Raw genomic sequence first — 13,764 nt, forward strand, 5'->3', positions numbered from 1 at the left:
ATTTTTGAGTGAAGTGCTCTAAGATAGATATTATTGGGTTAATGCGTGTTCTAGCAATTTACAACGACTCCTATTATTTAAATCCTTCTAAATATATGTATGTACGTACGGATTCCTCCGGACAGCTAAATACAACAATCACCTTAATGAGTGAATCAATCTCATACTTTTTGGTACTTGCGCGCAAATAGCTATTCATGTAGTCCTCTTAAAACAACAACACTACAAATTGCACACCGTCAGCTTAGTCTTACAAAAGTCTCACAATTCCAATACACTCCCCTCAGTAATCAAAACTTATCTTGCACATAAGCAGAGTAAAACACAGCCAAGGCACCGAGAGAGAGAGCCAAGAGAAGTCCAGAGGGCACCAATTTCCGTGTGTTATACAACCGTATACCTGGAAAAAGAATAACAACCCTAATTATGCGGTTCACCTTGGTAAGAACAAGCGCAGGGAAGAAAAAGAAAAGCAAATACCAAATACGGAAGCAAAGAGGAGAGCAGATCCGAATCCAACTGCATCGCCTACTTCCTTTGTCTCAGGTGATTGCATCAAATAAAAGGCCTTCATGAAGAGACCACCCGTAGCAATTATATGATTAAAGTTACCATAAAATTCTAGGTCACAAAATAGAGCGAGAGATTAGAGATGCTTACAACGGCCATTAGAGCAGAGCCGGAGAGACCTCCATAAATGGATCCTTTGCTTCCCGATCTCACATCTGAAAACGGGGTGTTTAATCATATATCCAAACAGCAAGGAAAGCAAGAGAGCGGGAAAGGGGAAGAGAGTACAGGCAAAGAGGCCGCCGCCGAGGAGAACGGTGCCGTAAGCGGCGGAGGCTGCCGGGGCGAGGTCCGCAAGTAGCTGGGCGTTGCAGCGAAGGCCAATCTTTGGCGAGCGCCCATCCTTGTCCTTCCTTTTGCTGAGCTGAGAAAAGCAAAGACGGGACGAAGGCGAAGCAAGGGGAGGGAGGAAGATGGGCGGTCGGAGAGGAGGAGACGAGGCGCACCACGTTGACATTGTGGGGGGAACGGCGGCGAGGGGAATCGGAGAAGAGGAAGTGAAGTGAGGATGAGTTGAGGAAGACGAGGGTGTGATGGGGTCAAAACCCCCTCCCTGCTCCCATCAGCAAACTCACGTGCCAACACCGTGCCCCTCAACTGGCAGGCGTTTGGTATTGTAGTCTTCGATCAGACCAATTTCCGTTCTGTTTACCGAAGTAGGTAATCATTGAAGTTTTTTTCTTACAAAAATCATATAAAACAAGTCCTCGTTACTTGCTATTTCTCAAAAATTACTTTCTTTCTTTAAATTTAAACTGTTTACTAAAATAGAGTAAAACATAAAGACAATATCAAAACATGAAAAGAAACGCGAGCCAAAATGTGGCACGATTTTGAAGCAACTATGATGCACAAATGACATCCGTCATCCGTGTAGTGTAAACTTGAGGACAAAGCTAGCAACGCACCATCCCAAATTTCTCTAATCAACAAAAGCAGAGAGCCATAACGAACAAGAAAATAGAACTTTTTTTGAGAAGAAACGACGAGTTAATCTATAATCTTTGATACACACATAAATGATGAAAAAAAAAAAAACACCGAGGAGAATAGAAAAGAATTAGTTAAGCTGTAGCTTAGCCCAATTCCCAAACGAATTCCCACATAAATCCAAAGCCCAGTTAGACTGCAACCTTCTCTTTCTCCTTCATCTCGCTCTTGCTATGGCCTGTGATCTCCTCGACTTCTGCCGACCTCGCTCCCATAACGCCGACCAACATCCCAACGTGACAGGCTCTGTATCCCTGAAAGAAAGATTAAACCAAACATTCTCTAATTATTTGCCATAATTAAGCAACTAATTGCAATCATGGCCACTAATTAAATTACCTCCCATTGCGTAAAGCACGGCTCGAGCTCCGCGCAGTAAGGCTCCGAGCCAGAGAAGTTGGCATGTAAAAGTTTAGAAGAACCCCATCGCTACTACTACCGCAACTACTCCCGCTGTTTGATCTCTTCTTCCTCCTCCCCACCTTCACGGCCGACGTAGTTGTCGTCCGCTTCAATTCTTCGATATCCAAAGTCTTTTCCGTCGATTTATTCGCGCCTAGTCCATTCTCGACGAGATCGGTTAGAGATAGCTCGAAATCGGATTCTGCGAGGCCGTTTAAGAGTCCGAGAAGCTCTTGGCGCCTTTTGGCTATCTCTAGCGCTCTTGCAGATGGAGGAGTAGAGGCGAACTTTTCCATTTTAGTCCCTGGAAACCAAAGAGTAGTATTGGAGAGAAGTTCACATGAGCTATGGGAATTGGATGCAAGCATGGTCTCTCTAGAACTCATAAGAGAATAATAGATAGAGGAGATGGGGATTCTTTTCCTGTTTTTGTGTCTATGTTGCTTTTCCTTTTATACAGTAAAGTTGTGTTACACTATTACCTATCGACTGATGACTGATGACTGATGAGCCATGAGAATTTTCTTTCTATGGGCACGTATGGACTGGACCTGATGTGGGGATCTAGAAGGTTTTAATATTTTAAGTGGGATCTTCTTGGAAAAAGATATAGTACTGTCAAAATCATTACGATCAACTCAAAATACTACTATCAAAAATCTTTTTGAAATAGATATAGTAATTTAGTATGTACTCTTCAGGGTAGTCCAAAGATTTTTTTTCAAATGTTGTTTGAAAACTAAACATTAGTGACTTAACAGTAATCGATGAATATGAATGGTATTAAAATATTTATGTGGAACCATCTATGCTTTATTTCCGGGAATCGGTCGTATTCGTCGCGTAAAGTTTAGTCGTCTGTTTGCTTTCCGTTAGGTAACTACCGGTCCTCCTGATTAATGTCATCATAGACTTATAAAAAAAATAATCGAAGGATCTACGGAATCTTCCCTTTGGGCTTTCTTTTTCTTCTTTTGACGGCGGGGAAAGAGGAGAAGCATCTCTACTTGCCGCGGCCCCCATGTCGTCCACCTGGCCATACATTATGGTGGAGTTCAATGGTTGGGAAAAATAATCTACGCCTCCTGTAGAAGGTTATTATCCCAGGAAAGAACTGCAGAAGATTGCTACCAAACTAATTCGAATGTTTCTAGATAGTAAGTAGTAAACAATTACGTGAACAGATCCGAAAGGGGGTAAAAGAAATTATACAGCCAGTTTAGGTTTTTGTGACACATGACAGGAGCATACCCTCCAGCCTCCAGGCAATCATCAAAATAACAAAAAGAAAAGAAAAAAATTAAAATGAAGAATGACTACTCCAAGCGTTCCTCCAGGTAATTTGTTGTATGTTCAATAATAGCATTCCATATTTCTCATTCGTTTTATAAAATAACCATATGCATTGATTGAAAACACACAGACAAACAGATCTAGTGCAGCAATTCAAGTGCATCAGTATCTCAATGTATATGCTTATATACAGAAGCAATCGATTGATAAGGTACATTTTTGTACACATGCTTCAAACTCGAAGGAGAAAAAGACTAGATCCAATGTACGCCGTAGAATTTACTACATAACCTTTAACCAACAAAAATATATGAGCACGCCCGGTAACTACACTTTGAGGAAGTTGAGCAGGACGAATGACCTTTTCCCATAGATCAATCTGTGGTCCCTTCATTTTTCTGAAGCTTCTCATGTGATTTTCTAGAAACCTACAAAGTTGGGAAACAAGATGAATGATATCGGAAAATAAGTATCAGAAGAAATAGCAACTCAAATATTCATCATAAATAATTATAATAAAATTGCTTTTCCTGGATGCGCACAAATAAACAACTCATCATTGTTGTAGTAACAGAGAATATATGCACCTAGGGATGATGCTGGTTTTGTTAAAAATACTAAGAATTCTTTAATCTAATTGCATGTTTAAGGATAAAGAAAAACAAATATTAAAGGTCTACTTAATTGTGCTGGTGAAATTGGCATGTTCCCAGCTGCAGCGCGCTGAAAAGAATAAGGCAAGGACCTTATTCCATTTCGTGAAACACAACGTTCTTTTCCTTTACCACAAATTTTTACGTTGTATAATGTATAATGATCGCAACGAGCTACAGAGAAAAGAAAAACAATATAGGGAGAAGGAAGTATAAGAAGAATTCATGATCAGATATTAATTAACCAAAAGCTGCTGAAAGAAATTGCATCTTAACAGATTTATCTTAATAAAGTCCTCAATTAAAGCATGACCTCACCAGACCTGTTATTCATAGATTATACTAGTAACATATTTCATAAATAGAGAACCCAAGTTAAGAAATTAACTTCAATAGTACAAGTGGCATTCTACTTAGCAAAAAGAATCAATAGATAACACTAAGACTGCTAACTCTGTATTGATTACAGTGGCAAGGAGAAAAAAGAAACGATTCAGAGTTTCAGTTGGCTACTTGACTTGACAATCTCAAAGCTGCAAGGTTAAGGTCTGGAATGATAAACTTTTAATATACAAAGTTGCAAAGAAACTCTGATGTGGATTATTAAAAGGTTTAATGTAAACTAGATACACAAACTCCCATATCCGCCATTTACAAACTAGAGGACAAAGTCTCCTATCAATGTGAGGTATGTTAAGTCATTGCCTTCATCTCGTCAAAATTATATTATCATACATGTATTTTAGCCATACTACTAATTGTTATTTCATTTTAGAATTGAGACCTTAGGCATATGAATGTTGTATAGAAATCAAGTGTCCAATATCAATGATGATAGAATATCAAATTATATATTTCAAAGAAATATAAAGATTGTTGTGCTTTGTTGGCAATAAAGAAATAGTACCATAGCAAGATTTCCAAAACATAATATCCTAAGCAGTTAATATAGTGGTTTCACTCATTGGCCAAACAGACACAAAGACTACAATTATAGGAACACTATAAGCTGTAATTTGGAAATCCAATCTATTAACGTCTTAAAAAATCTCTTCTCATTAAGAGGGGGCATTTACACACACACACACACACACAAAACCTTTTAGTTTTCAAGATAGAAAAAATGGGCTCTTGTGCACACTTGTGTGCATGTTTTATATAAATTGTGCACATTTCATTATAAATATATATGCATTGAGTATAAAAAAATAAAAACAATCAATTTTAAGAGCACAATCTCACTATAAAATTTAAGGTTTTTTTTTTCTGCAAATAGCCCCATTAGAAGTCGTCATTATCACAATTGCAAAACACCCCAAGGTAGAGTATTCAACTTACTTGATATGAAGCCGGAGAATCATGACCAAAAACGGTGCAATCCGGAGACTTTCCCGGAGAATTGAACACGGTTCGTGCTGTACTAGCAGCTTGAGCATTTGGTGAAACAGGCGAGCGCATCATAGTAAAATTATGATAAGGGGAAAGTGGAGATGCCGTTGGAGTTCTTCGTGGGAACTGAGAGATAGATGCAGCTACCGGAGATCTTGGGGATGATCTTCTTGGTGGTAGCATATTTATTTTGATTCTATAAGGAATATATATTATTTTCCATGGAAATACAAGAGTAAAATAATCAAGTTTCTTCAGGACAGCCACTTACTTGTTGTGTACATCTATGTACTCATCAGTTTCATCCAATATTTCTTCCTTCAAAAGCAATAAAGATACACAGTTAGCTTCACAATCTTAACATTGAGAAAGATGACATCGAGTTGCAGTATACAAGATTTGCGAAAATTTTCTAACATAGTATATCAGACTACATGCCAAAATAAGGGCTCATATTATGCTAGTTAAGTCATAGTACTGAGAACTAGTTTTCAATACATGAAACAATCAAAGAAAGCATAGTCAGGAGTAGTTTGAAATGGAGTTCTCCTTGCAGACAACACATTATTTACTGACACAAAAACTGAGTGGAAACACAACCATTTTAAAATTAGATCTTCAAAGCCTATATTTCATCATTGGATTTCTAAAAAACCTGGTTCAATCCTATTCCAAACATCAAATAATGAGCCAAGATAAGTTCAAGTTCTGATTATGAAGTAAACTTCTAGATAGAGTGCTATGATAATTTCATATGCAGCACCAGCCAATTCTTTCTTTCCCTTGTAGATCTACATTTTATATTAAAATCCAAGTAACAGTGAATGAAGAGATGGACAAAATGATAAAATTTAGGAAAGCTAGTTTAAAAGACCATGATTTGTAGAATAGACATCAAACAACTGATCTTCCTTGAGCTGAAACAAAGTGAATATCACATGATCAAGGAAACTGAAGTTGAGCACTTTTGAATCCAATCCCAAAATACATTCTGATCTTGCATCCTAAATCTTGTGTCTACTCAGATAGTATCTCATACAGTAACTATCACATGATAAAACAAGACCCTAAGGTACCAAAAACCAGAGAGCTTACAAATATAAACTTCTAGACACAAACTTCTATACTATGAATTCTTTAGCCCAACCACTCCTTACACATCCTTAAAAAGCACCCACTAAAACCAAGAACAGGAATTAAGAAAATTCAGCACACTTTGACAGCATAGCACCCAAAAAGTAAAAGATTCTCATCACTGAGGGGCGTCTTATGGGGCATGATTTGTAATTTAAGACTAATATTTACATTTAAGGCATTGATCTGAATAATCAACTAGTAGTTCTAGTGTCATTGGGACCCAGGCACAAGCTCAAAGCAGTGTTTCAAAGATCCAATCAAGAGAAAGACAAGCATGAGCAACATTTCTATTCAAAATATAGTATAAAAACAGAAATTAAATGCGGACATTAAACAATAATTAGAAAAATTGCAGTTATAAAGAGCGTATTGTAATACTTCTAAAGAGCAAATCTGACTGAAATACAGTAAGGTAAAAGCTCACACAGAGGACCAAAAGTAGCCATACATATCATTGAACAACCGATCAATTAGTATCTTATAAAAACTAGTGCCACTAGAACCTGCCCACACCAAGCTGAAAGCAGTTTTTTGAAGGTCCAAACAGGAGAAAGACAAGTTTGAGAACATGTCTATGCACAATTTAATTAACAGACGGAAATTCAACGAGGATTTAGATGAAATGTTAAACAACAATTAGATAAATTGAATGTATGCAGAGCACATTGTAATATTTCTAAAGAGCACATCTGACTGAAATATAGTAAAGGTAAAAGCTACCTAAAGTAGCCAAACATTTCATTGAACAATAAACAACCAATCAAATTGCGACAACTTGACATGGTTTAGTCTTAAGAAGTCTCTTAGAGTAATGTCCACTAAATGATTCTCAACCTGTAGCAATTCTTCCATAACATCCTCCATCGTTATAATACCAACCACTTCCTCATCTAATGAATAGCTTGCAAAGGAATCTGAATTAACATCAAGAATATTGTCATGCCTTCCACGCTCGAACTTCTTCACTTGTATACGTACATCTCCATGTTTCTCCATGTGGCTTCTTTTCAGAGGACTGTGAATTCCAGGAACACTAGAATTCAAAGGAGATGCGTTTGAAACGACACCCAAATGCTCAGCCAAAACTAAATGAGATCCATCTCCTGGAAAATCAGGAATTACTACCTCAAATAACAAACAACATAATCAACAAGCAAGAGTGAATTCCACACATTTGGGAATTAACATGTAAATTACATATGCTAAAATTAAAAAAACTAATAAAACAAACTCTGAGATAAGATGATATTGTATTTCATATAAGAAGTACCATCAGCTGGAATGTGCTTCCTACACTGGTTCACTCCATTCTCTAAAGTACTGTTCTTGGCTTTCTCTGCAGATGCTCTGCTATCCTTTGTCCGTTTAATGACAACTGCCATGTGACTGTGACCTTTCTGAAACTCATTCAGAATGTCATAAAGAGGAAGATCATCATATACCCTGATACAAGTAGCAGCACAAGATGAAAGACAAGGAATCTCCCAAAATGATAAACACGAATTTATTATGTACTGATATATTAAATTATGAAAATATGTTGGATACATGAAAATAGATACAAAGTCACAAAAACTCAAAATTATGTTAGAACTGGATAATCTTCTTTTTTAAACTTCAAAGAATATCCTTAGAATGATGCCAAGCTAACAAAATAATTTTCCTCACTATGTACAGAAATAGTCATTTGAACAAAGAAGTCCAGATTTACAGGTTAGAATCGAAGATTATTACATACAAGATAATGATGCATGTATTGACCTATCAGGCTATGGCCATAGAATGTCAGTTCACAATCCAAAGATAACATTCTATCATCTTGTGCCTTTATGCAATAGAGAATTTAAAGAAAAGAACAGCATGACCCTCTCATTGCATTACTGCTAATCAACGTTTCAGTTATGGGAACATTTATTTTGCGGAGACATCTTAGGAAGCTAATGATAACTTGTTATGTGACTGATTCTCACTTTATAGAATTTGGCTAGTTGGTGTTTGTTGTTGTTTTTTATTTTACTTACAATAGAAGCATTCCAGAGGTATCTTAAAGAAGAGGCAAACTTTTGAATTTCTTCTCAACCAATACAAAAAAGTCTAATAGAGTTACAATGGAATAAAAAATTATCATAATGTATAAAAGGAAAACGTGATACCTGGGAATTTTTCGGATGGTAACATTTCTAATGGGTACCTCATCTTCAGGTCGACAAGTTATCAAATTCTTAACCTGAAAGGAGGATCACTTATTCAGTTACCTAAATATAGAATATATAAATGAACAACAGATGTTGATAGTTGATACTCAAAATACCAATCATGATAGAACTTACAGAGCTTGAGAAGACAAATAATTATGTCCTAGCTTTATGAAGCGTATACATGGTAACTTCATTTATTACTTTCAGTTTGTTTACAAGAGGACCCAATACTGTTGTAGTTGTATGCATAGCCATATACATTACTTTGTGGTATACAATAGATTGTACATTTGTACTTGAAAGTGAAACATATTCATAAGAAAGCAATATAACTTACCAAAATAAGGCCAATAATATTAGTTGGATTCCCTGAAAAAATTGGCACACGGCTGTGCCCTTTAGTCATTATCAGTCGCATAGTATGCCTACCAAGAGATAAGATCAGTAAAGTTTATAGAATTTAAAATCCAATAATGTGTTAATTAATTAACAACAATCAGAGAAAGGCCCATACATGTCTAGCTTTAAGTTTATATCAAGTGAAAAGATATCAGATATTTCTGTCATCGAATCTTTGGCAGTCTTTTTGGTCAAATCCAGAGCTCCTGTAATGATAGTAGTTTCATCATGAGTCAACTCTCCACCTTTCCCTGCCTAACAAGCAAGTCAAAATATAAAAGTTTAATACTTTCCCTGCTTCAATTGTCAACTTTAACCTCCTATGAATATTTCAAGCCCATTATTACTATTCTTCTCTAAACTCATACTGCATGCACATAAAAAGTCATGCATCAACAGAGTAACAAATGTACTCATTGTAAAACAAATTATCTTCAGAACAGTAAATTAAGCAAATTAATTGTCATGCACAAATGGTTTTTAAAATATAACAGACGCTCCACATCTTATAATGAAGCATCATACTAAAGGATAAGAAGACTTGTCAATCAAACAGAATGATGTAGTTTCTAATCGCTTCTACGTTTAAAATTCCAAGTGAAAGATATCTAGTGACTGCTTTTGGAGCTTCAAGCAAATGTAAAGCAAGATCCAGGCCTGCAAACAGCATGCCGGGTTCTACTCTTAAAACTTACTCAAATAATAGAAAATTAGGAATTAACCATTCTAAAATTCAGCAATTAGTCAATCCTTCTAAGAGGCTCTTAACTCCAAGGGTATTGCCATCCTCAAAAATTCCCTTGAGTTGCAGGAGGCTCTTAACACCAAGAGTATTACATCAAGTCAGCAATTCAAATATACTTTACCAGTTATGTGCAGTAAAATCAGATTATGCATAACCAAGCAACACAGGATATCTACAGATTTTAGAAGTTCCATCCTAAAAGAAAAGAAAAGAAAACAAAAAATCCTACTATTTTCAAATTGTCAGACAAATGCACCTAAAACAAACCTCATTCCCGTGCATATCAACCAATGTCTTCAACTCAGCTCTTCTCATAAGCGCAAAGTGCCCCTTACCCAGCAACCTGTCCAGCAGCTGCCCAAGTTATGAACGTCAAAGTCAAGAAACATATTATTTTAAAAAAAAGAAGAATAGGAAGAAAGAGTAATAAGAAAACATCTATCCATCTACCTATCTCCATACATATATACACGTGGCTGTGTCTATTATCACATGTTATAATTTCTGGTAAAGACAAGCAGATGCTAGACATTGCTGATCATACTTCGGTTAGTATGTTAGGTGGATTGACAGAAAAACCACTTGAATGGTTACGAAAAGTGAATTCAAAAATTCAATATCAACCATCAAGCAAACAAGACGTCCTAATACTTCTGAAACTTTGACTCACAATATGAGACAATAAGAATATATATATATATATATATATATATATATATATATATATATATATATATATAACTTCATTTGTTTAACATAAAACACAAGTTCTCTGCCTATGGAGGAACTATAGAAAAGCACAGATATACAACAGGACTCTCAGATGAACATTATACTCAAAGAATGATCTGATATTTCAACTGGGTAAGCATTGAAATTTTTATAATAATAAAGAGCATGGAATTTTTCATATATGTTATACTACAGAATAATACTAGTAATAACCTTAAGGTACAAGAACTCGTTTGTGTTATCAACACTCCATTCAAGCTGACATCATTTATCTATTGATATTGTTAACAAACTTGAGATAGCACATGTTATGGCCAAATTGAACTCTATGTGCAGGAAAAGACTGACTTAACTATTTCAGTTTCCTGGAAAATCTCTCAGCCTAAAAACATTTTTTTCTAGCAACAAATAAGAGGTTTATGTGTCCTGGGAGAGTAATATACCTTATTGACACTATCTGCCACAATAATAGACAGTTTAGGAGTTCTTTAGTGGGTAGAATATATATATATATATATATATATACAAGAACAAAAAGAGCTAGATCATAAATCAAAAACCTGCAATATATTCTTAATAAACAGGACTTTGACAATTTCATTTTGTGTGCCAAATATGCTCAATGTTTTCAATTACACTGCCAATATACTTGATTCTAATGAAATAATAAACAAACAGATGATGAGCTGCAGCGGGACAGCATAGCATCACTAGTTACACCATTTGTGCTTATTCCAGATGCAAAACAGATGACTGCGCAATAAAAGAAAAAAAAAATTACCTTACTAATAGGATAAGCAACAGGGAAGAAGACGAGCAGAAGAACACGAACTACTCCAGCCAATTTGGCTCCCACGCTTAATCCATAACGGGAACATACAGCTTGAGGTATTATCTGGGACGCCGAAACAATAAACAAGTATCACAACCCACAGTACTCAGTACTCCAAAGCTACGAACAATAACTCGAGATAAAGCAACAAGACAAAAATAATTACCTCACCGAACGCAAGGATAAGTGTCACCGAAATCAAGATAGCTCCCCATGCCGGAAGCAGAGCATCCAGAAATATCGGCAGCGCCTATTCTCAACAAACATCAAAACTTAATCACTCAAATTATTAATCAAATAAACTACAAGAGAGCGGCGGGGGGGGGGGGGGGGGGGGGGGGGGGGGGGGGGGGGGCGAGAGAGAAGAAACCTCCATGGCCAGGGAGTTGCCGATGAGCAGAGTACAGAGGAGAAGGTGCTGGTTCTTGACCACAGGTTGAATCTTTTCTGCGTCCACACGAGCAAAACCACAAGCAGATGGTGTACTGTTAAGGTCTTAAGGGAAGGGAGGGAGAGGAAGCAAAGAAAGGAGAAGGAGGAGAGGGCTAAACTGGCATTGATTTGGTCCTTGGGTTGCCCGGACTTGACGAGGACCTCGAGATCGACGAGGCTAAGGGACATGAGACCTAGGGTGAGGCCGGACATGAGCCCCGCGAACATTACGAGCCCCACGCATATCATCAGATACACCCAGAACATACCACCGCAGCACGACTCCTGCGCCGACATCTCGCTCTTCTTCCTTTTTCCCCCGTTGTCTTACTCTACTACTACCACAGGTAGAATAAAGAATGGAGGAGAAGGAGGGCAAAGGGAGGAGGAAGAAGGGAGAGACTGGTGTTGGCTAGTGTCTTTTTAGACGGTTGGGTAAATCAACTTTTACGAAGAAAAAACTGCGGCTCGCAGTAGATATATAAACGGAGGGTTTAAAACATAAATATTCTTAAATGCACATGTTAACAAAAGCTCTCTAGCTCTTTTCTTTTAAACTTATTTTCCTCGTTTTTTTGTCCACGTACGATCTGGGAGGAAAAACTGCTGCTTGGTATCGAACAGTATTAGATTTTCGTAGCGCGATGGATGGCCTGTCTGGTGGGGTCCGTGAGAATTAATCTACTCGCTGTCCGGTCTGGTACCGTTAGATGCTGATAGGCAGTGAGTGTCGTTGTTTGATCTAATCTGCTCACAATGATAAACAGGATACAGCTCTCGCAACCAATCTGCTGCCTCCAATTATATATCATGGAGGACGTACGAGATGGTTATGCTATGATTTCAGACAACTTAAGATCTTGTTAGTTCGAATCTTGGGAATTGCAGGGCACAAAATGACACAGGATTACAGGAAGATAGATGGCTGTCAGATCGCACGTCTTATTTTGCTGACCGAGCTTTAATGCTAGTGTCCAGCTTTAAATGTAAGCCCATATCTGCATCAGGTTTTAGGCACTTTCTATGTCCTGTTTTAAAATGTAGCCCATATCTGCATCAGGCTACCTCCACTGTATAACTTTTCGTTTGTTGACGATAGCGATGGTTACCAACTACACATTCATCAGCAGCTGGTTAACTATGAATAAGAAGATCATAAGATGTAGACCTAGTACACGATATGAGTGATATGACGCGTTGCAAAGGCTATGTGAATTAATTTGATGGAAATAAGAAACTAAATCCACACTTAAAGACACTCCAAACTCCAAAGGCAGCAGAGCACTAAGCACTTCAAAGTTCAAACCTTTCAATTAAGCTTAAAGGAAACATAAGAAAAAAAAAGCCTCGAAAGTCATAACCTTCTACTTTAATAACGGATGCACGTGAATGTGGGGTTTAAACTTTAATATTAATTCAGGAAGTTGTAACCTGAGAAGGTACATATGTATGCATGGGATACAGCTAAGTAAGCTGCAGTGGGGATCATGCGCGCGATGATACGCTGCATGCATGCACTCTATGATGCTGGTGGGCCGGGGTTGGTTATAGAGAATTCTCTCCATTTGCACATTTATATTTATATATATATAGATATTCCCATGCAATAATGCTATTATTCTATTCATTCTATAAGGAATCAAGGCAGGAGAGATCGCCCTTTAATTCAAAAGCTCCAATGGAATCCTTATCAGAGAGAATACGATATTAGTGGGCCTAGTTGGATAGTTGCTTTACCGAATATGGTCACAACTATGTTAATTGACGAGCTTGACTAATGACAACCAATGGTTTTCTCCTTTAGTGAGTGGTGTTCTTGTGGAAGGGAAACTACCATATATTTCAATGTTGATATTGCGTTACAATCTTAATAAGCGCAAGCACCTGATAGCACCACAAACTTTTGTTTCATACGCCAACCTATACAAGCTAGTGAGGCTCAACCAGGGAAGGAAAGACTCCAAGTGACTCAAAATTAACTATGTAGAGAGT

At 37.2% G+C, this 13,764-nt stretch overlaps 3 protein-coding genes across 3 annotated transcripts; all 3 read right to left on the reverse strand.

The window, feature by feature from the left end:
* Nucleotides 1-14: 14 nt before the first annotated feature.
* Nucleotides 15-1,237, reverse strand: LOC140762820 (protein FATTY ACID EXPORT 4, chloroplastic). Its single transcript, XM_073100776.1, has 4 exons — nt 799-1,237; nt 661-725; nt 481-568; nt 15-400 (listed from the first exon to the last, which is right to left on the reverse strand). Exons 1-4 carry the CDS (start codon nt 1,025-1,027, stop codon nt 291-293), a joined length of 492 nt encoding a protein of 163 aa, XP_072956877.1. The 5' UTR covers nt 1,028-1,237; the 3' UTR covers nt 15-290.
* A 341-nt stretch (nt 1,238-1,578) lies between these two features.
* On the reverse strand, nt 1,579-2,391 carry LOC140763645 (uncharacterized). Its single transcript, XM_073101931.1, has 2 exons — nt 1,900-2,391; nt 1,579-1,814 (listed from the first exon to the last, which is right to left on the reverse strand). The coding sequence occupies exons 1-2, from the start codon at nt 2,346-2,348 to the stop codon at nt 1,718-1,720; spliced, it is 546 nt and encodes a 181-aa protein (XP_072958032.1). The 5' UTR covers nt 2,349-2,391; the 3' UTR covers nt 1,579-1,717.
* A 954-nt stretch (nt 2,392-3,345) lies between these two features.
* LOC140763258 (DUF21 domain-containing protein At2g14520-like) lies at nt 3,346-12,221 on the reverse strand. Its single transcript, XM_073101364.1, has 13 exons — nt 11,892-12,221; nt 11,711-11,787; nt 11,507-11,590; nt 11,290-11,403; nt 10,044-10,130; nt 9,147-9,286; nt 8,970-9,057; nt 8,588-8,661; nt 7,705-7,877; nt 7,269-7,537; nt 5,569-5,615; nt 5,247-5,493; nt 3,346-3,683 (listed from the first exon to the last, which is right to left on the reverse strand). The coding sequence occupies exons 1-13, from the start codon at nt 12,067-12,069 to the stop codon at nt 3,630-3,632; spliced, it is 1,632 nt and encodes a 543-aa protein (XP_072957465.1). The 5' UTR covers nt 12,070-12,221; the 3' UTR covers nt 3,346-3,629.
* Between the last annotated feature and the right edge of the window lie 1,543 nt (nt 12,222-13,764).

Source organism: Typha angustifolia, chromosome 7 (genome assembly GCF_048772165.1).
Source record: "Typha angustifolia cultivar Huaian chromosome 7, ASM4877216v1, whole genome shotgun sequence".
Lineage (NCBI taxonomy): Eukaryota > Viridiplantae > Streptophyta > Magnoliopsida > Poales > Typhaceae > Typha > Typha angustifolia.